The sequence below is a fragment of the Panicum virgatum genome, chromosome 5K (assembly GCF_016808335.1).
Source record: "Panicum virgatum strain AP13 chromosome 5K, P.virgatum_v5, whole genome shotgun sequence".
Classification (NCBI taxonomy): Eukaryota; Viridiplantae; Streptophyta; class Magnoliopsida; order Poales; family Poaceae; genus Panicum; species Panicum virgatum.
Window position 1 is genome coordinate 52,458,167 of NC_053140.1, and position 27,630 is coordinate 52,485,796.

At 51.1% G+C, this 27,630-nt stretch overlaps 2 protein-coding genes and 1 long non-coding RNA gene across 3 annotated transcripts; 1 reads left to right on the forward strand and 2 right to left on the reverse strand.

The window, feature by feature from the left end:
• Positions 1–14,757: 14,757 nt before the first annotated feature.
• Positions 14,758–16,651, reverse strand: LOC120708459. Its single transcript, XR_005689375.1, has 3 exons — positions 16,302–16,651; positions 16,118–16,179; positions 14,758–15,290 (listed from the first exon to the last, which is right to left on the reverse strand). It is a non-coding gene; the product is annotated as an uncharacterized LOC120708459 (long non-coding RNA).
• Positions 16,511–20,290, forward strand: LOC120710229. The gene is made up of 6 exons (XM_039995877.1): positions 16,511–16,636; positions 17,609–17,966; positions 18,228–18,268; positions 18,343–18,462; positions 19,009–19,712; positions 19,816–20,290. Exons 1-5 carry the CDS (start codon positions 16,511–16,513, stop codon positions 19,312–19,314), a joined length of 951 nt encoding a protein of 316 aa, XP_039851811.1. The 3' UTR covers positions 19,315–19,712; positions 19,816–20,290.
• A 163-nt stretch (positions 20,291–20,453) lies between these two features.
• LOC120708458 lies at positions 20,454–21,105 on the reverse strand. The gene is made up of 2 exons (XM_039993702.1): positions 21,027–21,105; positions 20,454–20,933 (listed from the first exon to the last, which is right to left on the reverse strand). The coding sequence occupies exons 1-2, from the start codon at positions 21,085–21,087 to the stop codon at positions 20,629–20,631; spliced, it is 366 nt and encodes a 121-aa protein (XP_039849636.1). The 5' UTR covers positions 21,088–21,105; the 3' UTR covers positions 20,454–20,628.
• Between the last annotated feature and the right edge of the window lie 6,525 nt (positions 21,106–27,630).

Genomic DNA, 27,630 nt, shown 5'->3' on the forward strand with positions numbered 1-27,630 from the left:
AGAAAAAAAGGACTCTGAGCTTTGGCAAGTTGAACAGTAGCAATATCACTGCCCTCCCACGGTCGAAACGATGGTCGAGAACGGTTTGTGCTTTACCTGATTCCAAGTGGCAGGGAAGGGGAAAGCTATCGCAGCCGTGTGCACACATAGATCGGACCCAATTACGCACCTAATCATTTCTGGGCGAGTTCTCGAGCCCCCGGAAATGGAGCGCGGACCACGGTTTTGGTGCAACCACAGGAGCGACAGCGAGGTTTAATTTACGACAGATTTCCTTCGATTTGTCCCAGCCGCGAGCTTCTCTCGTCCGTACACGATGGTTGTGATGGCAGGATAACGATTAACGAGAGCTCAACCGAGCCAGCGCGGTGTTAGCCGCCAGATGCTCCATCAGCTCCTGACTGGCGGAATGGCAGCAGCCAACAAGGTCCGCCGTGCTCGGTGACCTGATCGCCTGCCTCATCATTTCCTAGTTTAGTTTTTTTACCAGTTTAATTAATTAGTTTTAACTTTGGTTTCCTCTAGTTCTCCTATTCACTCTTTCCTCAATCTAGAGTATTCACTCTTTCCTCAATCTAGAGCCGCCGTGCTCCACGTAATTGTAAATTTGTCTCTACAATGCAATCAAGTTCAGGGTTGCCGTAGTTTTTCTATATAAAAAAAGATATATATATATATGAGCTGCTAGTAGATGTTCTAAAAGCAGCAGTTGTTACATAGAAGACAGTATTAGAATAATAGCGCGGAAGCGATAACCCAAGAACATAGAACCAAATCACAAGATCATACAAACGAGAATGATACCAAGGCACAATATTTTTTAACGAGGTTCGGCGATGTGCCTACATCCTCGGGGCATGACTACGGACACTCCTCCCCATCAATAGCAGCTACACCGGCATCCGGGCACCACCGTGGCCACGCCGTCACCCACGCCAGCCACCCAAGCCGTCTCACGGTTACACGGTAGTGCCCTCATATTTATGGGCCCTAGAGATACAAAGTACGACCCGAACTTATTCATAACCTACCAAATTACAACTCAAGTCGAGTCATAATCAAACTGTACACATATTCTGATACATATCTAACAGACAACAGACAGAGAGGAGAGTCGCACAGCCGTGCTATTATATTAGTACAAAAATGTCCACTAACCAGTCCCAATTCACGTGATTACTTCCGGTGCCAATTATAGGAACTGGACGAATGTTCCCTACATTTTTCTGTCGAAATCCGCGGACAGCGTCTCGCCATCCCAAGCAAGACAGAATAGATTTTGTATATGCTTTGCTTGTTTTGCTTCGTTTGTGGTCGGCAACCACTCGATCGCCCATCAGACCGATATCCGTGAGTCCATTAGTTTCTAGCATCTGATCTTTAGTGCGCGGACGGCACTAGTGAGCCACAGCCCACAGTCAATGAATGATTTAGGTCTGGTTTGGAGGAAATTTTAAAATTTTAAATAAAATTTAGCTCATTCTATGAAAGCAAGTATAATGAAAGGCTCATACTTGGTCATACGGGAGACTTTGGAAACGGCATGCAGACTTCCCAGGGTGGAGTTCCGTCACATAGAAAAGAGCTTGCGATAGTCTAGCACATGAGTTGGCTCAGCTCGCCAAATGGCTGAACCACAGCGCAGTTTGGCGTAATCGTAGTCCTGTCGAGCATCAGGTCGCTCAGGATGTAAACATTCAAGCTATTCAGTAAAGCTCTTCCTGTTCACAAAAAAAAGCTATAAGCTGATTAATGCTGAGGTGAGAAAAAGAGAAGAAAAGCAGACAGTTTAGACATAAAAACCAAAAAAATTTGTGAGAGAAACACATAGGCCAAGAAAACCATATAGTAGTTAATAATGAAAAGCCAACCGGGCTAGCCAAAGGAAGATTGCAAAGAACGTTACAGTTGTGGGACCGAAGCCGGCGACCAGAGGGGGGTGAATGGGAGCCTATCAAAATTTCTTCGAAATTTAAACCTGTCGGCCTATATCCCAATACACCGCAAACCCTCGAACCTAGCTTAATGAAAATAGTTATGGACAAGCTATCTCAAAGCCAAAAAGACCCAAGTTCCAAAACGGAAGCAAAGCAAGAAAACTTCTCAAACTGCGGCTCTGCTGAGTCAGACCGGTCTGACTGCTTGCCCGGACCTGTCAGACCGGTCGGGCTGGGATTTGAAAATGCCGACCGGTCAGACCGGTTGCTCCCAGACAGCCCGCGAACAAAAAACTCCAAATCGCAAATCTTGAGCAAACGAAGTCCAAATCTCATCAAACTTGGAGGAAAGCGACATAACTACCCCATAAACATATCCCCAAAAGATCTCTCCCGAAGGATCAACAGATCGTGAGAAATCGAGGGAGAATCGAAGAGGATTGGGGTTTTCTCAAGAACACGAAATCGCCAATCCGTGAGAACTCATGATTCCATGGGGTGTAGCACTAGGCTAGATGCATAAGAATCATTGCAAAGAGTTCATTAAACCACGGAGACAAGGATTATTCTCCTTCAAACAAGAATCGCACCAAAAGAGGAGAATTGAATCCAAAACGCAAAGGAGGAAGGGAGGATGAGATGCTCAGCACACACAAGTGAAACTTAACCAAATTTCATTCATTAAATCACGAGGAATTCACCTATACAACAGCTAGAGCCATCCGCCCATCATCCACCCACTAGATTGAAGAGGATAGCTATAATCTAACCTCTCTTTGCGTTGGAGTCCTTGGCCCTAACCTAGAGCAAAGGTTGGGAGAAGGAAAAACTCAGAGAAAACAAAAGACTCAAGAGACTCCACCAGCCACGGGCTGGTGGGGGTATTTATACCCGGCTGCTGCGGTCAGACCGGTCCAGGGGACCGGTCAGATCGGTCGGGCAGCAGCATCCCGCTGTACAGCCTCGATCGACGGCAGAGTTTCTTTCTTTGACTCGAAGTCTTTGCTGCGATGCCGCCACGTCGACGAAGATCCGGTCCGCAGTTTTGGAGGGTCCGCGAAACCCGGGTAGGTGGCCGGTTTTGAGAAAACCGCCAAAACCTCACGCGCGGGAAGATTCCCGCCTCCACGCCGTGGCCCTAGACGCCGTTCCCGCCTCGGCCTTCTGACGGCCCTAGACGCCGCCCGACGCCCGTCACCTCCTCGCCCGCAGCGAGGCCCTAGACGCCGTCGACGCCCGTCGCCTCCGTCAGTCCCGAGACCGACGCCCGTGCCTCCACGACTCGGCGTCTTCAACCGCCGTTCGCCTCCTTGGTTTTGTGGCGCAAACCAAGAAACCCGCCTTCCGTCGCCGCTTGCGCCTTCGATCCAGGAGTGGACGCCACATCTGCCGCCCGGTCCAAGCTCCGGTCCCGGCTGCCCTTCACCGTCGTCCACCGCACGGTCCATCGGCCACAGCACCTCCACATCAGCTCCCCGTCGACACTCGACGCCCGTGTACCTGCAATCCAAAGACCAAGCGAACGATCACACCGCACGGTTGATAATTCACTCATCACAAGCAGGATAGAGTACTCTCGTTCCTCAATCTCCTCCTTGATGAGTGCATTGTTAACACACCACCTGAAACTAGAGAAGTGATAAAAAGAGAAGCAAGAAAGTGAAGAACTCAAGCAAGTGACACAAAGCTCAGAAAAGCAGAAACAGTCACTTACTCGAGCAGAAATCAATCCCCTAAGAAAAGGGCAACGGCTCGACGCAATCGATCAAAAACCAAAACATGACTCAAAGACAGAGGTAACGCTCGACGCAGTCATGCAAGAAGCAGATGGAAAACGAGGAAAACCAGGAGCCAAGAATAAAGCAGAAACTCCCCAAGCAAATCTTTCACAAGTGCAACTCTCCCAAAATGATGCACTCTCAAAGCCCTGTGCACAATAAGTTTTTCAAAAATCAAACAAGTCTCCCCTTTGTTCGATCACTTCTCTCAAAATTCTCCCCCTTGTTGGCACATGCACACATCAAGTCTAAAAAGACCTAAAGCTCCCCCTGAAGCTGAAACTCCCCCTGAACAGATGCTATGCAATGAATGCAATGCAGGTGGTGTAAGTGAAAGCATTCAGGGATACAAGGATATGAGCAATATCTAGTCACAAGCACGTGTGCATCCATAAACAGGACCTGCATCTAGCTCAACAGGGTATATCAAAACAGTTTAGAGCTAGGCAAGTTCAGTTTAGGAGAAATAAAAGCATCACCCATGATCTAGCACTAACAAGTAGGAAATGGAAAGCATTGCTACTCAAACTCATACAGGTGAGCCAAACCAGCCAAAACAAGTTGCCAACATTCATTTTTCAATCAAATTTATATCAAGCAATTCTTAATGCCAGGGGTTGAAAGCTTGTCATGCTTTACTTAGCAACAAGGCCAAGCCTATGCCAAAAGACAATCAGATGCTTAAAGCACTCGTTTCAGTCATGCACAGCCTTGCCCGGGTTCTCACAAGTGCAAAGTGAGCCGTCCCGAAAGCTCGATCAGTGCGACAAGCAATCCCACCTGGATCTTTTCAATCCATTTCAAGAACAGTTCAAGCAATTTTATCAGATTTAGATCATTTCAAGTATGAATTGCTGAACGAAAAAGCCACACTAGCATGAATAAGATAGCAAAGCATATCAACACGCGCTAACATGCTAGTGGCCAAGACAGAGTGATCATGTTTTCAGATTTTCAAATCAAAATAGCTTAACTCAGATGATGCAATATACACAGTGGAGCAAGTTATACATGATCAAATTTATCAACTCACACTAGCAGGCACTAGAAGATTATAGCAATGTATACAAGAATGCTAGTGCAAGTGAGACAATACAAAATGCAAACATGTACAATGCATATGCACAATGCAGCTACCAAACCTAGAAAATCAAGAGAAGCAAAACAAAGACCTACCAAGCTAACCAAAACAAAAGACAGCGATCAAAAGGGGTAACAAACCCCAAGCTCCCCTCGCAAGCGAGCAAAGGTGTCCTGCTCAAGCGGTTTGGTGAGAATATCTGCGGTTTGCCTCTCTGAAGTGACATGGATCAGGTCTATGTGTCCTTTCTCATGGTTATCTCGCAGGAAATGGAATCGGATATCTATGTGTTTGGTTCTAGAGTGTAGGACAGGGTTCTTTGCAATGCTAATAGCTGACATGTTGTCTACAAAGATGGGAACCCTACCAAAACTCAATCCATAATCCTGCAAGGTTTGCTTCATCCATAGGATCTGGGAGCAGCAGCTAGCAGCGGCAACATACTCAGCTTCTGTGTAAGAAAGCGCTACGCTAGCCTGCTTGCGAGAGGACCAAGACACCAAAGATGTACCGAGAAATTGACAAGTGCCGGATGTCGACTTGCGATCCAACCGACACCCACCGAAATCGGCATCAGAAAAGCCCACCAAAACCAGAGAAGAATCCGCAGAATACCAAAGACCAAATTCAGGGGTGAATTTCAGATACCTGAAGATGCGTTTCACCACCTGCCTATGGGAGGTGCGCGGCGAAGCCTGATACCGCGCGCAGAGGCAGACGTCGAACTGGATGTCCGGTCGCGTCGCCGTCAGGTACAGGAGAGAGCCGATCATGCTCCTGTACTCCTTCCGGTCCACCACCTCGCCGTCCAAGTCCTCATCAAGCGCCGTAGATGTGCTGATCGGAGTCGGCTGAGGAGACAAGTCACTCATGTCGTACTTCCGCAGCAAGTCTCTAGTGTACTTGGCTTGATGGACAAAAGTGCCCTGAGGAGTTTGCTTGATCTGCAGCCTGAAGAAGAACTGCAACTCGCCCATCATGCTCATCTCGAACTCTCTGGACATCTGCTCAGAAAACTTGGAAACAAGAGCGTGAGAAGAGCCACCAAAGATAATATCATCCACGTATATCTGAACTAAAAGAAAATCAGTGCCAGATCGCATGAGGAACAAAGTTTTATCAACACATCCCATTTTAAAGCCCTGAGCCAGCAAAAAGATTTTCAATCTATCATACCAAGCTCTAGGTGCCTGTTTCAAACCGTAAAGAGCTTTCTGAAGTTTATAAACACGGTTTGGAAACTTGGGATTTTTGAAACCAGGGGGTTGCTTCACATAAACTTCTTCTTCAATAAAACCATTCAAGAAGGCAGATTTAACATCCATTTGGAAAATCTTAAAACCCTTGGAAGCAGCAAATGCAAGAAAGATTCGAATAGCTTCCAATCTAGCAACAGGAGCAAAAGCTTCCTCAAAATCAATACTCTCTTTTTGGCAAAACCCCTGGGCAACAAGACGAGCCTTGTTCCGAACAACCAAACCATTCTCACCCTGATTGTTTTTGAAAACCCACTTCGTTCCGATGGGATTACAAGCAGGTGGAGGCTCGACTAAGACCCAAACTTGGTTTCTTTCAAAATTTTCAAGTTCCTCATGCATGGCATTGACCCAATTAGAATCAGAAAGAGCGTGTCCAATATCTTTGGGCTCAAAAGAAGCAACAAACGCTGAATGAGCAAAGCCAGCGATACTTGTTACCTTGGACCTGGTGACTCGCTCGTTGAGATCACCTAGCATCTGTTGAGGTGGATGGCGACGCTGAATGCGTCTCGGTGCTTCACGTGTCGAAGTCGCCTCCTCCTCAACCTAAGCTGGTGTCTCCTCAGGTGCAGCTGGTGTAGCCTGAGTCACCTCCTCGAACAGCCCCCGGGAAGTAGACGTAGTCGGATCAGGGTCGTCGTCATCGTCTGAGCTCGTGGCAGAGATAGCTGGGTCCACATCACGCGTGGTAGTCTCAGTGTCGCCTTCTGCAGCTTCTTCCTCCTCATCTTCAAAGATGGAGGTGCCGAGCTCATCATCTCCTGCAACTTAAAAGACAGAAGAATTGCACGGTGCAGTCTCGTCGAACGTGACTTCACAAGTCTCTCTGACGATGTTAGTATTAATAATCAGCACACGGTACGCTCTAGAGTGAGAAGCATAACCGAGAAAAATGCCGTCAGACGAGCGAGACTCAAACTTATCAAGATTTCCATCTTTCAGCACAAAGCACCGGCAACCGAAAACTCTGAGATGGTCAACACGGGGCTGGCGTCCAAACCACAACTCATAAAAAGTCCTGTGCATGAAAGCACGCAAGAAAATGTGGTTGGACACGTAACAAGCGGTGTTAACCGCCTCAGCCCAGTATTTGCGAGGAGTCCTGTGCTCATCGAGCATCGTCCTCGCTATCTCAACCAGCGTCCGATTCTTCCGCTCTACAACTCCATTCTGCTGTGGAGTGTAGGGAGAAGAATACTGGTGTTCAACCTCTTGATCACTGCAAAAGGCGTCAAAACGAGCATTTTTGAATTATGTGCCATTGTCATTGCGGATCGCTCTCATGGCCTGGGGTAACTCGTTTTTCAACCTCAAGATCAAGTCTCGAACAAACTCGAAAGCCTCATCCTTGGTTCTCATGAAAAAGACCCAAGAATAGCGAGAAAAGTCGTCCACAATCACAAGCATGTACCACTTCCCACCAACAGACATCACCCTAGAAGGACCAACTGTGTCCATGTGTAGCAACTCTCCAGGGTGAGCGGTTATCACCTGATTTACAGGTGGATGTGAAGTAGCAATCATCTTCCCGTGGCGACACGGATGGCAAACAAGGTCCTTTTCAAACTTCAATTTGGGCAATCCTCGGATCAGGCCAAGTGAGCTCAGTCTCGACAACAAATCGAAGCTCAAATGTCCAAGTCTCCTATGCCACTTCCACAAATTAGAAGAAGGACCAGCCATCAAGCAATGAGAAGGGCCAAAAGGAGTTCCAGAGAAGTCAACCAAGAAAACTCGATCGCGAGGTGTAATCCGGCAAACCAAATCTCCCCTGGAATCCAAAACATGCGAGCAACCCTCCTTGAAGCGAACCTCAAACCCCTCATCAAGAAGTTGCGAAACAGAGAGCAAATTAAAGCCAAGATTAGAAACCAAAGCAACTTCTCTCAGGGTAAAGCGATCAGAAACTCGAACAGCGCCAAGTCCACGTACCTTTCTTTTTCCATTATCCCCGAACACAATGTACTCCTTTGAGCGCATCGGGGTGAGGCTGGAGAACCATTTGTCATTTCTGGTCATGTGGCGCGAACAACCGGAGTCCATGATCCACCTGTTCTCCAAGCCTCCGACCTGCACATCAGTAGTGAGACAAAGGGTGAGCAAATGTCTCAACACTGGGGTTAGCAAAGTGAGAAGCAAACCAGTGTTGAGCCATTTGCTCTACAGAAGGGTTAGCAAAATCAGATAAAGCGTATCCCCCGTCCCGTCTACCGCGTGACTGACGAACACCACCGCGAGGAAAGCGTGGAGCCTCAAGACCTCCTCCAAAGCCTCGGTCCCGTGGTCCATAGCCGTACTGAAAATGACCAGGAGCACGGCCGGCAAAGTGACCACCTGCTGGAGCACGGTAACCACCACCGTCTCCCTGACCTCCACCTACACGGTGCGCCCTAGTATCTCGCCTATCACCACGCCGAGAAGGACCATGCACCCGAGCAGAGTACATGTCCGCGTTCCGTCTCTCCTGCTCTCTCCTCACAGCCCGCTTCCTCCTGAAGCATAACTCCTCCAGGTGACCTTCCCTGTCACAGAACTCGCAGTGGTACCTCACCTCGCGCTTGGGAGGTGGAGGCCTAGCCTGCGGACGGGGAGGAGCAGCCCTCTTCTTCTGGGCAACCTGGGCTGTGGCAGCAGGGAGCGTGTCGAGGGAGTTCCTCAGCTCATTGGGCTTTGGAACCCAAATCTGCTTCTGCGGAGGTGCTTTCGGTGGTTCTTTAAGCACACCATCCGCGGGGTCAACAAGCGAAGGCTGCGTGCTCGTGCTAGCAGTGTTTCCAACAGTCTTGCCGATCTTACCATACAACCTGTCAAAGTCTGACTTCGTGTAAGTGTAACCGACCCCAAACCCATCACCACGCTTGAACTGCTTGATCATCATGCCCAACTGCGGCTCACTAGCAGAAACCCAACTAAGAATCGCCCTAAAATAGGTATTCTCATTCTCCAGGTTGGCTTTCTCTACCGCAAGATTATCCAAATCAGAGATCAAACCAGAGCAAACAGAGCAGTCAATAGGTGGGCTAGACTCTATAACCTTAGTGTCGGCGTTCCGACCCGTGGGGCCTGAATCCCAACTAGTAAATGCTGCGTGTTTCCTCGTCCCAGATGATGATGCAAGAGGCAATCACAGTAACGCACGGTTTATCCTGGTTCCGGCCTCGGGGCCGTACGTCCAACAAAGGGGGTGTGCGAGGGCACTGTATTATCTTGCACCCGAAGTGCTCGTAGTAGGGGATACAAGCGAGGCGAGAGAGGGAGAGAAGCTCCCAAGTCTCTGCTAGAGGTGGAGTTGGTTGAGAGGAGTGCTCAGTCGTGCTGAGAGTCCTCTGAGGGGGAGTTCATAGAACTTACTTCCAACCTTTGATTGGAGAGAGTTGATCAGCCTGCGCAAAAGGAAGCCCACCCCCTCCTTTTATAGTTGTAAGGAGGGGTGGCGTACATGAGTGTAGGGGCGCGGAAGTCGTCGTTTTCCCCTGAATCGCGGGTATAGTGGTCGAACACTGTAGAAAGTGTACTGTGGGAAGGCAGCGCGCGTCGCTGTCGTCCTGGGCTCCGTCCTTGGCCCTGCGAAGATTGTGCCGGTCGTCCCGCAGAGTCCCAGCGGTAGTAATGGCGTGGGACGGTCCCGGACCCCCTGGTCGGGGTGCGAGCGTGCGCACTAGAAGGTCCGGGGGCGCGTGGAAGTCCCGGACCCCACAAGAGAGAGGTCCGGGGCCCTGCCCACACATGCAGAGTGCCCCTCTCGGGAGGACACGTGCCATCGCCAGACCCCTTCCCCTGCGGGAGGTGAGTTCGGATGGTTGATGTCGGCGGAACAGTAACGGGGGCGGCGCCAACTTGTCTTGTACCGCGTTGAATGCTCCATAGTGCTGCTACAGCGGCTGGGGTGGCAGAGCGGTGACCGGGGTCAGTGGACGGGACGCCGGTCACATCCACTACGGGAGTGGCAGTCTGACGCCGCCCGTCCTTTGAGCCGTGGCGGAGTAGCTGGCCTTTAATGCCTTCGTACGGCGGTCGGTTGGGCGGCGGGGCCATTTGTCCCTTGTGCCGAGAGATGGCCTCGAGCGAAGCGGAGATTGGCCACCCGCTCGAGGGCAGGTCCGCTGTCCTCGAGCGAGGCGGAGACTGGCCACCCGCTCGAGGGCAGGTCCGCTGTCCTCGAGCGAGGCGGAAATGCGATTGCGCGGTCGAGGGTCCGAGGGGAGCCCTCGAGCGAGACGGAGATGAGTGACCCGCCCGAGGGTAGATCCGCTACCCTCGAGCGGGGCGGAGTTTGTTCGGTGGGCCTGAGAGGGGCCCTCGAGCGAGGCGGGGATTGGCCACCTGCCCGAGGGGGATGTGGCTGGGCCACATGCTGGACTTCTTGAGTCCTTTCCTTTCCTCTGAGGGAGAAATAGGCCGTGGGCCTTCGTGGGCCCAGTTGCCTTAACATATGTTTGTGTTTTTGAAAGTGGTTTTAGTACCACAATTAGGGTGTCCCTAATTGTGGCACCCGACACTTAGTCTTTCCAAAAGACTTGATCAAAGCGTTCTTCTCCTCTAGCTCCAACCTAAGCGTGGGACAAAGCTTACAAGCGCCAAGCAAAACTGACCTAGACTTCATCTCCTCTAGCTCGCACACAACAGTAGCAAACTTAGACTGCAACGAAGCTAGATCAGACTTAAAGATAGGACACTCCTCGCATTCAAGCACATCGCTAACAATAGGAGCATCCTTAACCAGTTCTAGTTCATGCTTGGCTTTAGTGAGCTCATGAGACACGTCAGCAAGCGAAATCTTAGCATCATCTAAGTTCGCGACGTTCTCATCATACTTGGCACGGAGAGCAACAAGATCATTCATGTGAGATATGCAGTCAGCGCACTCATCCTCACTAGACTTCTCCCTAGCACAAGCCAGCTCAGCCCTAATCTTTCTACGCTCTCTAGCTGCTTCCTTAAGCAGCCTCTTCTGGCTGTCGAGAGCGGCGTACAACTCCCTAACCTCTGTATCAAGCAGGTCGATCATGGAGTTTACCTCTGAATCGCTCTCCGATCCAGGAGAAGAGCAGGAGTGTGTCGGTGTAGCTTGTCCACCCGAAGACGCACGAGCACCATTGGCTTCGCCCGCCATGGTGCAGAAGCTCTTGCGCCGACCGGCCGCCAAGCAAAGGCCGATGAAGCCGGTGGCTTCCTTGTCCCGCTTCTTCTTCTTCTTGTCGTCGTCGTCGGAGATCGATGAAGAAGAGCGGTCGGTGTCGGAGCTCTTGTCGAGGTCGCTGAGCTGCGCCAGGAAGGCCTTCTCCCGCTTCTTGGCCTTGTACTGGAAGCGCTTCTTGAGCGACTCCTTGTCGAAGTGTCCTCCCCGGTCACGACTGCGGTGCTTGTGGCGCCGACGCTCCTTGTTTGAGCCTCCCTCGTCGCGGTCGCGGTGGCGGTAGTAGTCGAAGGAGTTGTTCTGGCCACCGCCGGACTTCTTGGGGCAATCAGCGATGAAGTGGTTCAGATCGCCATAGTTGTAGCACTCGGGGTTCTTCTTCCTCTGCCTGTTGTGGTAGACACGCTGGAACTTGCTGATGAGGAGGCACAAGTCGTCGTCGCCCAGCGTCTCCAGCTGCTCATCTGAAACAGAAGGCAAAGAGGCAAGAGAAAAGCCAAGAGCAGAGTTAGCGTTAGAGCTCGATCCACCTGGGCCAGTCACAAGAGCGACGCTCTTGGAAGGAGGGGCACCATTGAGCTAAGCTCGTGTCTGGTTATCCACCTCCGTGGCCTTGAGCTTGCTGAAAAGCTCGTTCACCATCAGAGTCTCATAGCCAGCAGACTCAATGATGGTGTTCACCTTGAGATCCCACACAGAGCGATCAAGTGCGTAAAGCAACTTAAGGGCCTTCTCGTGCTCTGTGTACTCAAGGGCACCAGCAGATCTGTTCGCATTGACCTTGTTCACAATCTACTGAAAACGACTGAACATCAGGTCAATGCTCTCACCCGGCTCCTGTGTGAAGTTCTCGTACTCACGCCGGTGAGTCTCGAACAGTCTGGCCTTCACCTGAGGTGTACCCTCGTGGTAGTTCTCAAGACACGTCCAAATTTTGTGGGTTTCCTGAAAACCCTGGACGCGTGAGAACTCCGCACGAGAAACGCCAGCGAACAAGGCATTGACGGCCTTGACGTTAGCCTCGTGCTGGGTCACCTGAAGAGGCGTGGTCCGAACAGCAAGCACCTCGTAAAGGTGGTTCGTGGTAATCTACCAGACCACGGCTCCCATGCTCTGCAGGAAGGCTCTCATGCGAACCTTCCAGTAGGCATAGTCCTCGCCGGAAAACACTGGGATCTTACCAAGACTCGCCATGGTCGCCGAGTGGTTTTCGAACCGGTTAAGGTACTGAAAACCTCAACCAAGCTCTGATACCAATTGTGGGACCGAAGCCGGCGACCAGAGGGGGGGTGAATGGGAGCCGATCAAAATTTCTTCGAAATTTAAACTTGTCGGCCTTTATCCCAATACACCGCAAACCCTCGAACCTAGGTCAATGAAAATAGTTATGGACAAGCTATCTCAAAGCCAAAAAGACCCAAGTTCCAAAACGGAAGCAAAGCAAGAAAACTTCTCAAACTGCGGCTCTGCTGAGTCAGACCAGTCTGACCGCTTGCCCGGACCGGTCAGACCGGTCGGGCTGGGATTTGAAAATGCCGACCGGTCAGACCGGTTTCACAGACCGGCCAGACCGGTTGCTCCCAGACAGCCCGCGAACAAAAACTCCAAATCGCAAATCTTGAGCAAACGAAGTCCAAATCTCATCAAACTTGGAGGAAAGCGACGTAACTACCCCATAAACATATCCCCAAAAGATCTCTCCCGAAGGATCAACAGATCGTGAGAAATCGAGGGAGAATCGAAGAGAATTGGGGTTTTCTCAAGAACACGAAATCGTCAATCCGTGAGAACTCATGATTTCAGGGGGTGTAGCACTAGGCTAGGTGCATAAGAATCATTGCAAAGAGTTCATTAAACCACGGAGATAAGGATTGTTCTCCTCCAAACAAGAATCGCACCAAAAGAGGAGAATTGAATCCAAAACGCAAAGGAGGAAGGGAGGCCGAGATGCTCAGCACACACAAGTGAAACTTAACCAAATTTCCTTCATTAAATCACGAGGAATTCACCTATACAACAGCTAGAGCTATCCGCCCATCATCCACCCACTAGATTGAAGAGGATAGCTATAATCTAACCTCTCTTTTCGTTGGAGTCCTTGGCCCTAACCTAGAGCAAAGGCTGGGAGAAGGAAAAACTCAGAGAAAACAAAAGACTCAAGAGACTCCACCAGCCACGGGCTGGTGGGGGTATTTATACCCGGCTGCTGCGGTCAGACCGGTCCAGGGGACCGGTCAGACTGGTCGGGCAGCAGCACCCCACTGTACAGCCTCGATCGACGACGGAGCTTCTTTCTTCGACTCGAAGTCTTTGCTGCGATGCCGCCACATCGACGAAGATCCGGTCCGCAGTTTTGGAGGGTCCGCGAAACCCGGGTAGGTAGCCGGTTTTGAGAAAACCGCCAAAACCTCACGCGCGGGAAGATTCCCGCCTCCACGCCGTGGCCCTAGACGCCGTTCCCGCCTCGGCCTTCTGACGGCCCTAGACGCCGCCCAACGCCCGTCACCTCCTCGCCCACAGCGAGGCCCTAGACGCTGTCGACGCCCGTCGCCTCCGTCAGTCCCGAGACCGACGCCCGTGCCTCCACGACTCGGCGTCTTCAACCGCCGTCCGCCTCCTTGGTTTTGTTGCGCAAACCAAGAAACCCGCCTTCCGTCGCCGCTTGCGCCTTCGATCCAGGAGTGGACGCCACAGCTGCCGCCCGGTCCGAGCTCCGGTCCCGGCTGCCATTCACCGCCGTCCACCGCACGATCCATCGGCCACAGCACCTCCACGGCAGCTCCCCGTCGACACTCGACGCCCGTGTACCTGCAATCCAAAGACCAAGCGAACGATCACACCGCACGGTTGACAATTTCCTCATCACAAGTAAGATAGTACTCTCGTTCCTCAACCGTCAATAAGCCGGCTATATTATTACTAGTCTTGGTCTTAGCACGTTTGTAGAATAAACTAGTTTAGCATTCTCCCTATTAGTTACAGGTTCGGAAGAGAAGAAAGCAGCCGACTGCTCACCGCTGCACCTCTATAGACTAGGGCACTGTTGTTCTTTATATAAAAAAACTAGGGCACTGTTCATTTCTCAGGCACGAAGCGACAGCGCCTGTGTGTGATCTGTACTCTCATTACATGATACAAGTCGACAAGTCGTTTTGAATCTTTCAATAAAAGAAACACAAGTCGTTTTGCCGAGTAATTAGACCACTATACTAACCTTCGACCAAAAGATGTTTGCTTACGCAACATCCTTCGCTCGCTCATGAGCTGACACGGTTGAAAGTGGCGTTGTATCCATTTTACAGCGATGTGCCCGGCCGTGCTTTCTACTTCGTGGCCCCAGAAGGTGGCAGGTAAACGATTCAGCGTCTCTCAGCAGGTCTCGGGCGAGCTTTCTGCAGGAACAATGATCACACATAGCGACACTGTAGCGGATGGCAACGATGTCAACTTGCACAGGCATGAAACAAACAGTAACACACAGATGACGGCAGTTCAGAGTGCAGGGATCGCTGCTAGACCAAAAGCAAGCCCCAGTAGCCAGTAGATGCGCCGTTGACATCAAGTATAGCGCGAAAACAAAGATGTACTATACGCTGCCAAACAGAGTCATCACAGACACCGGCTTGAGACTTACATTAACACATGCTTATACACTTCCACACGTAGAAAGACTAGAAAACTTCTTTCTCTTCAGTCGAGATCGAGAGGTGCAGGCAGAGAGATCGACTAGCTCTGCCCACTACTCGATCGACCTGACAGTGGACGGCGATCGACGCCGGCGAGGACCCGGCCATAATACGCTAGCTAGCTCAAGGCTCGATCCATCGCCACTGAGACGAGACGGCGAAACTACCGGACAAGACTCGTTAACCTCTACAGTTTATAGCTAGCTAGCAGTACTCCTACCGATCGAAACCCTCAAAACACCATGCTCTCTCTAACTACCTTCTTCTTCTTCTTCCCCACGCCGACGCAGAGGTTTCTTCAAGCTCTCCCGGGGCTCCTGGGTTCGTGGCGGTTGTTGGCGCCGGACCCAGGGTAGTCGTTGACCTCGATCTCCATCCTCGCTGCCACCTCGCCGAGGTTTCGCTCCGCACCCTGCGCACACGGATTGGGTTTACAATGCGTAGGAAGTTTCGTTCTATTGCGCCAGAAATGAACACAAGTTTATTATGAGATCAAGCACCCGAGTACTCCTATTTGACATCTCTAGTAAAGTGCTCGTTGCACGAACGGGCGTGACCAACTGAGCTTGCTTTTTTCTTTTGGGGGAAAGGCGTCGTGACTCGTGAGTGGGGCACGCAGATGCAACTGTGCATGCCAGTGGCCATGCATGTGAGCGGCACTATGGCCGGCCGGCAGCGGCCGGCCTAAGCTAAGATTGCATGTGATGCTGGTGGACTGCCCAGCAGGCAACCACCGGTTCTGTTCATCTGCTATCTGCCTACTGCTCCACCGAAGCAACAAGCTCATCAGTTGCAGGTGATGTAGTGCAAAAAGGAGAGCTACGCACTAGAAGCTTGTAATAAATCTGTGAGTAGTTTATGTCATCTGCTGAATCAGGTTGCTGCTTGTGCGCATGCACCCTAGCCTGTAATGGATGAGTCCTTGGTGGTATGAACTGTGGATGGCAATAGGTATAGTCGTCTACAGGAGAGCACTGAGCCTGTTAGTGCGCGCAGTTAGATGGCCTGTTCCGTCTTCGTGCCGGCACGGGAGCTGGTGGCGCCCGTGCCACGCCACGGCACATTGGAATTGGACGCGGCTGCTTGGAGAGGTCGCCACGAACAGGCAAGCGGTTCTTGCTTCAGAGCTGAGAGGCACGCGAGCGTGAAGCGTGCGTGGACAGTGCTATGCCCGGTATGCGATGAAGGAAAACTTTCAGACAGATCGATGTCGAACGAGCGAGAGCGAACGAGGCAGACCTGAAGAGGGACCTCCACATCGGCAGGGTCCGGGAGCCGGTGGTTCGCCAAGGACATGCTTCCTGAAAACATAACAAGAAGAAGAGCCGTTACTAAGGACAAAGCATGCAACAGAGAGCCGGAAAAGAAGCAGCAGACGAGGAGGAGGAAGAGCTGAAGGGGCATGGATTTGGCAGCTGCTTACTGGACAGAGGCGCAGCAGAGGAAGCCAGAGGAAGGAGGAGGATGCAGGAGAACGCGAAGAGGACGAGCAAAGCCTTCTTCTTGGAGGTGTGCTCCATCACCACCAGCCGCCCACCAGCACCACCACCACAAACCGCAGTACAGACTACAGAGCAAAGAGAAGAAGAGGCTTCTCCTCTGCTGATCGAGTGACTCTCCCACTCTTCGGCAATGGTGCTCTCGCGCCAATACGATAGGCTTGCAGTGGATGGCCAGTGGCCACGGGTGGGTGGGGGATTTTATACACAGGACAGCGAGCTGCCGAGCTCCCTCCCTCGCTCGCTCGCCCTGTCGTTTGTTTGCGTGCGTGTCTGAAAGTCAACTCGACACACCTCGTTTTGCTTTATTCAGAGGGAGGACACAGACCGAGGATGGATGCTCTAGTTTTTTTCTTCCTCCCTGGGAAATCAACTTTTTTGCTCTGGCTGTGTTTAGTTTTAATTTTTTTTCTCCAAACTTCACTATTCACCTATTACATCGAATCTTTTGTCTCATGCATAAAATATTAAATATAGGTAAATAAAAAAACTAATTGCATAGTTTTGATGTACACGACGAGACGAATCTTTTGAGCCTAGTTAGGTCATGATAAGATAACAATTACCACAAACAAACGAAAAGTGCTACAGTGTACTACAGTGTCCGATGTGACTATTTTTACCAATATTTTACGGATCTAAATACAACCTCTGTTTCCCTCTGACATCCACCTCGGTCCTCTTCTTGCGATGCTGACACTGACCCGTGCCGCGAGGGGCGAGGTGTCGCATTCGTAGGCCTGGAGTGTGGACGTGGGCGCGGCTCCGCATGTGTCCATCCACTGATCCACACCACTCCCCACCGCTAGAGCACTGCCGCAGGGCGTTCGTGCGCGCGCGGGAATGGGAACCCCACCACCTACCGCCCGCACCCCGCCGGATCTTTCGCCGCCGGTCAACGCCGCAATGAGGGGCGCCCGCTCAAGATCTTGGCAGTGCATGCATGGTGTGCGCTAGTGCTCGGCACCGGTGGTGGATCAGGGCTCGTGTAGTAGTCTAATCCCTATACAGCAAGAGACCACCGCACCTCTGGTCGCTCCGGCGCTCCTGGCGTGACGCGTGGAGCCGATTAGACTCAGCTCGCCGCTGGGCCTGATTTTCGGCCCACCCCGCTTCTCGCGTTGCTGCCTCTCCGCTTGGTGCCTAGGGTTGGGGCCGATCCCCCCTCCTGTCTGCTCCCTTTCTTGCACGCCGTACTCGCTGCCTCTCTTGCGCGCTGCCCTCGGTGAAGGGCGGGAGGGGAAGGGAGGGCGAGACGAGGGTTTGGTGGAGGTCGAGCTGCCGCGCCGCCTTCTTGGCCGAGGGTTCGGCCGGGGGTGGGGGGAGGACGCTGCGCCGGAAGGCTGCCGGATCCAATTGGAGCGCCGCCGCCGCCGCCGCTCCCGTTCCCTTCCGAGCCTCTGTAAGCTTCCTGCATTCTCCGTTTCCCTTCCATGCATCTTGCGCCTTTTGCCTCGTGCTTGCCCCGGCTGAGATTGGTGGCTCATGGTTCCTTCTCCGTGTCTCGTGTGACTGTGCTGTTTCCTTGCGCGCCGTCGTCGCCGCTGGTGGGTGGGCGGGGCTGCTTCTGCCGTGGCCTTGCTTAGGTGGTGAGATCTCCCCCCGCGTGGCTTTATTCTTAATTACTCTTTGGCGATGGTTTGATATGGTTGTCTCATGTGCATACTCCTTGCTCTGTGCTCCTGATGGATTCGGGCTGTCTTCTTCCCAAAATTTTCCTGCCTGCATTGCGTCCATACAGGTTCGTACCCCCTACTGCTACCTTTCTGTCCGAGAATACATCACCCCTGTGTTGCTTCGTTATGAATTTTTAGGTTTTTTTCCCAGATCTTTACACGCGTCGTTTGTAGGACTGCATGCTGGATCTTCAGGGACCGGTCAACAGCGCCGCGTAAACTCGCTAGATCTGTTATTCAAGTTGTTCAGGTGCGTGTTACACGCTCAATTTCGATTGCATTTGTACAGAGCCCCACGCTGAACATAGAGAATGCTGCCACTCCACCATCGCCATCTCTCCAGTCAAAACTGCAAGTTGAGCAAGTCAAATATGAAATTATTGAGAAGCCGCCTGCCATTGTTGTGGAGGTACAGATAAATATATACACCTGTGCATGACACAGATAATCTGAAAAAAATACTGAAACCTTTAGTATCTATTGCCCTTCTTTTCCTGTGACTGAATTAGGCTCTCCCTTACCATTAGCTTAGTTTAGATTGCATTTACATTTTCTTTTACTGCTGCTCCACAATGCTGCTATTTTTATTTACACTAAAACACTATGCCATCAATCCATCTGAGGAAATACAACATGCTTAAAGTAGCAAGTTAAGAATACTAAAAATTGCATGGACTTCTTTTCCTGTACCTGAATTAGGCTTTCCCTTACCATAAGCTTAGTTTAGATTGCATTTACATTTTCTTTTACTGCTGCTCCACATTGCTGCTATTTTTATTTACACTAAAACACTGTGTCATCAAACCATATCAGGAAATACTACATGCTTAAAGTAGCCAGTTAAGCATAATGCATATTTCATGCACTGTATTCCTTTTTCCCTGCTTGCCCTGTTTCTTTTTTTTTAACTACCTCTGTTGTCATTCAGCTCTCCTCTATTTCTCATTAACTGCAGAACAAAGTATCAGCTTATGTTCCTCGGCGTCTGATCCTCAAAGAAGTCATGGAACAATTAAATCTCAAGGTGCATGGTACTGGAATGCTTCCTTTTGGTTTTGACCAGTACATTGCGTGGACGTCCGTCGATCTGCCACGGCATGGTGAGGCTAGGAAAGATGGCGACACAGTCATATACAGTGATCCCTGCTCTAATTACTACGATGCAGAAGAGAATGTGGCTGAATCAGTGCTTGAGTACTACCAGAGCAACAGAAATATTGAGATCAATGACTTCAATCAGAATGTGTTAAAAAAGAAGTAGTATGAACTCGATGTCAGTAACTTCTTCTGCCAGGCATTTGAGGAGAAGATAGATGAAATGAGAGCCTATCCTGGAACCTACAGCAAGATGAGCACTGAGCAGTTCTACTCTGAGGCTTTTCAGGACAGCATGATTGATCTTATCAAGGAGCGCACCACAGAAACCAATCAATGCAAGGTAGTTCACCGCCGCATCACAGATGTTTGTCGCTCATTTTCTGATATCCTCCCAATCAAAGAAACACATCTTCCTGAAGACAGCAGTGATAGTCACAGTACTCAGCTCACTTTCACAGGAGATAAAGAGAATCCTTCTCGTGTTGATCAGCTTGCTCTTCTCCTTAGACATCCTCCGTGATGGCCACATTCATGCGGCCAAGCATGGCCGTTCCATGCATTGTAAGTACTGCTCATCTGTCCTTCAAGGAACAAAAAAAACTTTGAGCCGCTATCTTATGATTCCACATATGTAACAATTTCTTTTTTGAACTTTGACACGCAGAGATCGCTCCGGACACCATTAACCACTGTATAAAACCGCCCATCATTGGCGCAGCCTCCAGCTAGCCTGATGCATACTTTTGGGTGTTATAGCTAACACAGACCGCCTCGCCTCACTGCATCCTTTTGACCACAACATGGTGCTTTTGTTGTAGATATGCTGTGACTCAGCAAGGCCTGCTGCAGCCGATCTGAAACCCTGCTCATACAGGGCCAGCTTCTTTTGTGTTCTGCATTGTGAGCACTTAATCCTCAGCCCAGGCCAAGCAAGGTAAGCTCATCAGTTCAGGAGCAGATCCATGATTTCTCCGATACAAACAGCAACCAGGCTACTAATCGGCACATCTCGCTCTGTGTGACGCTACTTAAACTCTTAGCTCATAGATTTATGGCATGGTTGTTCATCTGTATCAAGAGTGATCATATATGACTCCTGTAGTAACATCCTATCTGCTATGAATGAAGGCAGTCACGCTATGAACATCTCATCATTCTCTTGGTGTTCTTTTACTCTGCCTGTTATTTCTGTTCTTTTATTGTGCATACTGTTCTCTGAATGTTATCGTTTGCATTGGAATCGCTGGAAACCACATGCAGCGCTTTGAGAAAATAACTTAAAATACCAAGTACCAAGTGACATGCTCTATATTGCTCGGTACATGCTGACACAAACTAGCCTCACTATGCAATACACATACACAAAATGCATAGCCAGCATCCAGTACATGACGGAAAATTAAACCTACTCTAAGATACACATCAGTGCTTACTTAGACATAGACACTCCACGCACAAATTTATTCATCTCCACATTTCACATGCTGAGCTTTGCCAGCTGCTCTGTAACATCATCCGTCCCAACTTTCAGATTCACGTTCATGGCAGAGAGCAGAGCATCTGCAGCACTCTCCTCGGCTTCATCCTTTGTTCTTCTACCTCCTCCTCTTGCATCCATCATTGAAATAGCGTCGTCTCCACCAGACAAAGGAAACAGCACAAAAACCGTAGCAGTGAAAACACCATTGACCACATCGTGATGATAGACAGAAACAGACCCGTTGAAAGCTCTGACGGCCTCACACAGGACCGCCCTCCGAGAACCACAAACAGCCTCCACATCTACAGTTACAGATCAACATCAAGAATAGAAACACATCCAAACCGAGCAAGGTGACAACGGGGCAGGAGCAGGATATGATAGGCACACCCTACCTCCGGCAGATTCTGCCATGTCGGCGTCGCTCGCCATCCTCGAATGCAAGCTGCTATCCATGGAACCAACTCTGCTGCCTTCTACTTTCACTAAACGCCTGAGTAAAGTGTGCCAACCCCCTCACCTGTATTTAACTCCACCGGCCACACTTCAGTCGTCCCAAACTTTCCAAGCCATTAATTTGGCCCAAGACCCATCAGCGCTACTGGACGCGGCGAGGCGCGCGGCCCACCTAGTATATCCTGTGCACCGAGGTGTTCCGGCCTGGGCTGTCGAATGCGCTGTCTCTTGCAGAGACCTGCACTCGCAAAAGAATGGGGGAGGAATGCGTCGTCTTTTTGCAAGTGCAACAATTGGATAGGAACAGGGGATGGCATTGCTGTGCATTGCGAACCAACTGTGACGCAGCAGTTGCCTCGGTTAGGTATCTACTAGGCGCATGCATGCCCATCAGTTGCCCCACTCGCTCGCCAAGGATGATGCCGTTCCAATTCGGATTGCAACGCGGCCGGGCTACATACATTCCCGGTTGGATCGATCTATCACGGCGGTGATCGGAAAGAGGCGGTCATCGTGCATGGAAACCAGAGCGAGAACACGTGCACGTACGGAAGATCATGCTGCGATCCACCCAGGAATTCCACGTCCCGCGGTCGTCCGCCTTGTTTTCCCACCGCAGCGCACGTACCTAACCAGGTTAAATTTTCCGACCGGTCGCCCCTAACCGACCGGGGTCCGGTTCCGGCTAACCGGACCGGTTCCGGCTAACCGGACCGGTTAGTCCGGTTACCGGTCGGAACCGGACAAACGCAAATTTGAATTCAAATTCCCCCGTTGAAACGGTTCTAACCGGTATACCGGCCGGTTTGACCGGTTTACCGGTCGGTTTGATTGGTAACCGGTCAAATTCAATTTTTTTTGTTTAAATTCAAATGCCCGCAAAGTATACTAAATAAATGTTTGTATAACATATTTTAGTCTAAATGAACCCTCCAACCATCTTTTGTACTACTTTTACATTGTATTTGTATACTTTTGTATGCACATTTTTTTGTTTAACTTCAAATCCCCGCAAACTATACTAAATGAATGATTTTTTGAGAAAATTTGACACCATTAAATTCGTCGCACCTTGAAGTATTTTTAGGAATTTTTTCATTTTTTGAATTTAAATTTAAATTTTGAATTTGGGCCGGTTTGGTACCGGCCCAAACCGGAACCGGACCGGTTCCCACCGGTTAGGTAAACCCTGACCTAACCAAGCTCTCCACCAGCGTCGTGGCCGGCCGGGAAAGGAATACGCTTTCCGTCGCAGATTGAGCTGGCGGTGATCAGCCGATGCTATCACGTTTAAGCTAAGGGTGACGATCCTCTGCGCCATTCGACGGGCGACGCGAGGACTAACCCCTTCAACACGATCCTGACCTCGGCGACTTGACATCCGCCGAGTTCCGCTGAACCAGGCTGACGTACGTACGGGCAGCACAGTGCGATCGTGGTGGCTGGCTGGCTGGCCGGCCGACACCGCGGACCGCACGTTCGCTTGATCTGGTGGACGCTCGGCGATCATCATCCCGAATCCTGGCGGGCAGTTGCCGATTGGCCTCCGTGGCAAAAGGCGTGTCTGGACTCTGGAAATGGCACGGGGGCGAGGCCCTTTTTGGCCTTTTGGCACGATGATATCGCTGACCTCGTTTCGTTTCCAAAGGGGGCATGAGCACGGGCGCCCTTTGCACCGCTGAAAGAACCTGTGAAACCTACCCACGAAAAATAAGCTCTGTGAGATCTCTTGGGGTCAAACGATTCTCCCCCTCTGCCGCTCGGGCCGCCCTCCCGCAGGCGGCTCCAGCGGAACCAGGCGCTGCCGCTGGATTTCCCTTCCCCCTCCCTCCTCCACCTCGTCGCCGCCGGAGGGGCCGCTGGAAGTCCTGCGGGCCTCGAGGAGGGCGGCGGCGAGGCTCTCCCCTGTGGAGGCTGCGCGGAATCTCGCGCGGGCGGCGAGTTTCCGAGGCCGTCTCGGCTCTTCGGCGCGGGCCGCCCCGCGGCGGCAGTGGCTCTGGGCCACAGATCCGGCGCCGCCCTGGCCGGATCCGGGGCCTGCACGGCAGGGGCGCGCGCTGGTGGGTGGGATGGGTGGCGGCCGGCGCAGGACGGCGGAGGCGGCGGCTTCGGCAAGCACGGGCGGCGGCGGGCCGGCGGCTGGGGCTGCTGCGAGTCGGTGGCCACGGCGGCGGCTGGTGTGGGGCGCGAGGCGGCGGCTGCGGCCGACGCCGTAGTAACGGCGGTGGTTGTGGCCGGGCCGCCGGTGTCTGCCGTTCCTGGCCATGATGGCCGGGAAATGGTGGGACCGGGGATGTGCCGTGCGCAGGTGACGGATACTGATGTGAAGGATGGTGCTCCCATTCCTCTCTCCTCATCGGCGATGCTGTTCCGGCGCCATCTTGGTGGTGGGGTTGGCGGGTTGCTGGTGCTTGCTAGTGGCGTCGTGGTGGTGCTTTCAGGCGGCACCGTGCTTCTTCTGGTAGAGGCGGGGCGGAAGCGACGGGGAGCCGGCTACTGCCATGGTCATGTGTATGCGGCAGGCATGGTGCTGAATCGGGCGAAAGCCTTCACTGATGTGTTGTCGGTGGGCATGGTGGCGGCGCCCTTCGGGCATCGTTTTCCTTGCTGGGGGCACCATGGCGAGGTACCATGTTCTCTGCAGCGCGGGGCTCTCAGGGTGAAAATTTTGTCCATCTTTGGACGTGCGACGGCGGCGCCTTGGCGTCGTGCCCTCGTTGGAGGTGCCCCATCTGGAGACCCGGAACGGCTTGTGGTAGTGGTGGAGGTTTGGTTGGTGGTTTCGCCTGTGTGCTACAGGATGTGCGCACGGTCCGTGTTGGCAGAAAGGTGCAGAGGGCCCATGGGTGCTGGAGGACTTGAGCTAGCGAGCAAGGTGCAGTGGTGAGCTCGGTGACGGCTGGGCGGAGGTGGTACTCTCTTTGTGGCTTCAGATATCTGAGTCCTTGGCAGAGGAGTGTGAGGCGGTGGGAGAGGCGAGGCCCCCACGCAGAGTGGCCAGAATCAGTGGTGTTCATTGGTGCTGCGACGGGCTTGTTTTGCTGACGCACCACTGGAGCAGAGCGATCGACGATCGTGTTCGTGCGGCTTGAGGGTGATAGTCCTATGGTGGAGGAGTTCGAGTAGCCGCTCGAGCTTGCAGCGGGCTGCGGCTCTTAGCGTGGCACGGCGTTGGCGACGACGGCGCAATTCGCGGCGGCTTCTTTCACTTTCTCTCCCAGTTTGTGGTGGTGTAGTGTTTTGTTGGGTGCGTTGTTTGCGTGCGTTGTTTATGTGGTGGTGTTGTTCGCTTCGGCGCGTTATGTACAAATGCTTATTCTTCTTATATGATGTGGCAGTGCTCCTACCTTTTATTTAAAAAAAAGAAGCTCTGTGTCGCGTCCATGCGCTAATGGCTGTAGGCTTGTAGCACGAGTTAATTTTGGAGTCATTGTTTTTTGTTGGGCACCTTTTTGTAGGATTTTGATTGGAACATTTTTGCGCTCTTGTCATGCTGTTTTTCTTTTTGATGGCTGTTAGCTAAACAGAGCGTCTCTGCGTCTCTGTATATATGCAAAGTAGTACTAGAATTTTTTTTAGCACACTGCAAAGTACTAGATGGGCTGTAACTACAATAGCGTGTAGAAGAACGTCGAAATACTAGATGGGCTGAACTAAGCCTGTAAAAGAACAGCGTGGCGTTTTTTTTTCTTTTTTATATTAAAAAAAATCAAAATTTCAAAAATATGTGGCTGTTTCAAGAAATTGCGAAAATGGGCCCATGTCGCCCAGTCAACGGGCGACAGTGACCTTTCTGTAATTTTTTTCCGAATTGTTTCTTCGAACAGGTCCCTGGCGGGGGACGTGGTGCAGGGGGGCCGGTCGCCCCCCCCTCCACCGGGCGACAGGGTAGGGCTGCCCTATTTAAACCCCCCTCCCCTCTCACCCCTCATTCTATTCTCTAAAATTCCAGAAAAAATATAAAAAAGAAGAGAGGGGTGAGAAGAAGGAAAGCGGTGAAGCTCTGCCGAAGTGCGCATCTGTGATCTGCAGGTATTAACGTTTGACCTTTCATTGTGATTTTCTTATGAATCAGAGTAGAAGTAATATTTATATATTGAAATATTGGATCGTAATCTTAGAATAATATTAGCTATTATTATTTCAACATTTCGCCATGGCTGCCTCTAATTTTGGAGGTTTTTTCTGCTGCGGCGAAAGATCGGTGGCTCGCGTCGATAACAGGGTCTAGCAACGAGCCCATACCTGCATTAAAACATTCAAACAAGATTGCACGATTAGTACAAAGGTAAACATACGTATAGAAACACATTGAACAATATAACACATTATATGTTTTGGATTGTGCCACCAAGCAACAGCACCGAGTCGACATAATGAACTTACAATGACTTAAATCACGACACTGAGTGCCTTCCACGAGTAATTCTCGGCAATGGTGGTCTACCCTGATTGCGGTGAGTATCTGACCTTTGTACCTTCCAGTTAGAAATGTCCCATCAATGCATAAAATCGGAAGACAATACTGAAAAGTTCTCACACATGCACCTAGGCAAAAGAAGGCTCGAAGCAGAAAGCTTTGTCCCCTCCTCACGGTTGGCACGAGGTAAGTGTCATAGAAACTTCTAGGGTTTCTAGCAACAACATAGGATAACATTTGAGGTAGGTTATCATATGATGCCTCGTATGTGCCGAACCGCATCTCGAACACCTTTTGTTTAGCCCGCCATGCCTTCAAATAACTAATACTGTACTGGTAAGATTGCTCAATATGTCGAACAATCATTTTTGGCTCATAATTTAGGTTGTCCATAATCAACTCATATATTTGCTTTGCAACAAAGTCGCATGATATATTGCGATGTGATACCTGAACTTTTGACAGCAAACAAGTGTGCTCTGTCACAATGGAATATTTCCAGTTCGACTTCCATCTACCCTTGAATGCATGTACTCGCCATGGACATCCAACATTCACACACTTCACCTCATATTCTTTACTGCCAGACTTCACGACTCTAAATTCTCGCTTCAATGATATTGCCCACATTCTCACAACATCTTTTACGGCTTCAATGTTTGGATATATTGCACCTTGCACCACCTCATTCCCTCTGTACTCCCACTCCTGATGTCGTACGTCTTCTATGACATGATTGCCAAAACCATGCTCCTTCCACTCTTTTGACAATGAGTACTGCCCGTCATCAGATGAGCCCTCATTGTGACACCTCAGGTGTCAGTACACTTAAATACAGATCACTGTACCCAATTAAAACTTAAAAGAAAAATGTGGGAAATTAATTAAAAGAGGAGAGGTCAAATAAAAGTCAAAGTATACAAAAGAAATTAAAAGAGAAAGAAAAAGGAGTGAAAATCTACTCAAAATCCAATTAAAAAATGTGCACAAAAATTTAGTTGGCTCATGAGAGGTACTTTAAATGACATGTGCTCAATTGAACTTCAGCAAAAAACCACCCAAAAACTGAATAAAACCAAAGCCCTTTTGTGCAAGTTTGAAAATTTAAAAATAGTTCAAAATGTGAGTTTCAAATGAAAATTTGCATAACAAAAAAGTTGTAGATCTTGAAAAGTTATACAAAATTGGTATTCAACACTTTTTCATTTGAGCCCTCTAAGAAGGAGATATTTTTAGTTTACCGAGAGATCCCTGAACTTTTAGAAATCACAGATAGGCCCTCACCTCCATCTCTCCCCTCTCTGCTGCTCTTTTTCGCCCGCCGCTCGCCGTACGCCGCCGGTGGACCTCGTCCACGGCGCGTCCGCGGCCAAGTGGACCCGAGGGAGCTCTCCAGCGCCACCTGGCCTGCCTCTTGGCACCTCCCCACGCTAACACGCGTCCTTGGCGCACTCCCGAGTCGCCACGCCGCTTGCTATCTCCGCCAGCTCGCCGTCGAGTCGCCACGGACCAAATCAACCTTCCCCAGACGCCGCTCCCCTCGCTCAGGACTCCTCTCGCCTATAAATAGCCCCAGAACCCCGCCGCCGCGCGACTTCCTCTCTTTCTCCCTTCTTCGACCGTCCGCCATGGCCGGCGAGATCTAGCTCCCGCGGACCGGCCACCACCGACCCACATTACTCCATTCAACCACCCCAGCAGCTTCACCACACTCCAGTTAAGCTCCACGCGCGCTGAATCGAGGCCAAACCCATCCCCGTCGCTGTTCCCCTTCCGTGCCGCCACTGGCGAGCTCGAGCTCACCGCAGACCGGCCCACCCAGAGGGAGACCGTGCACGAGAGCTACCCCAGGAGCTTCCTCACGCTCTCACGGTGCTCGTGCATGCGACGTTCCTCTACCCCGAGCCCTGCTTCGCCTACACCACCGGCGACCGAACTTCTTCTCCGCCATTAGCGCCGACGAGTTCGTCTCCGGCCATCTTCCACTTGAACGTCTACAATGGTGGGTGTTCCTCAAACTCATCTCTCTCACGCGCCTCCCCGTTGCAGCCCCAGTATGCCCTGCCTAGGAGAACACCACTGGCAAGATGCAACGGCGGAGAAGGCCGACGAAGGACCCGGTT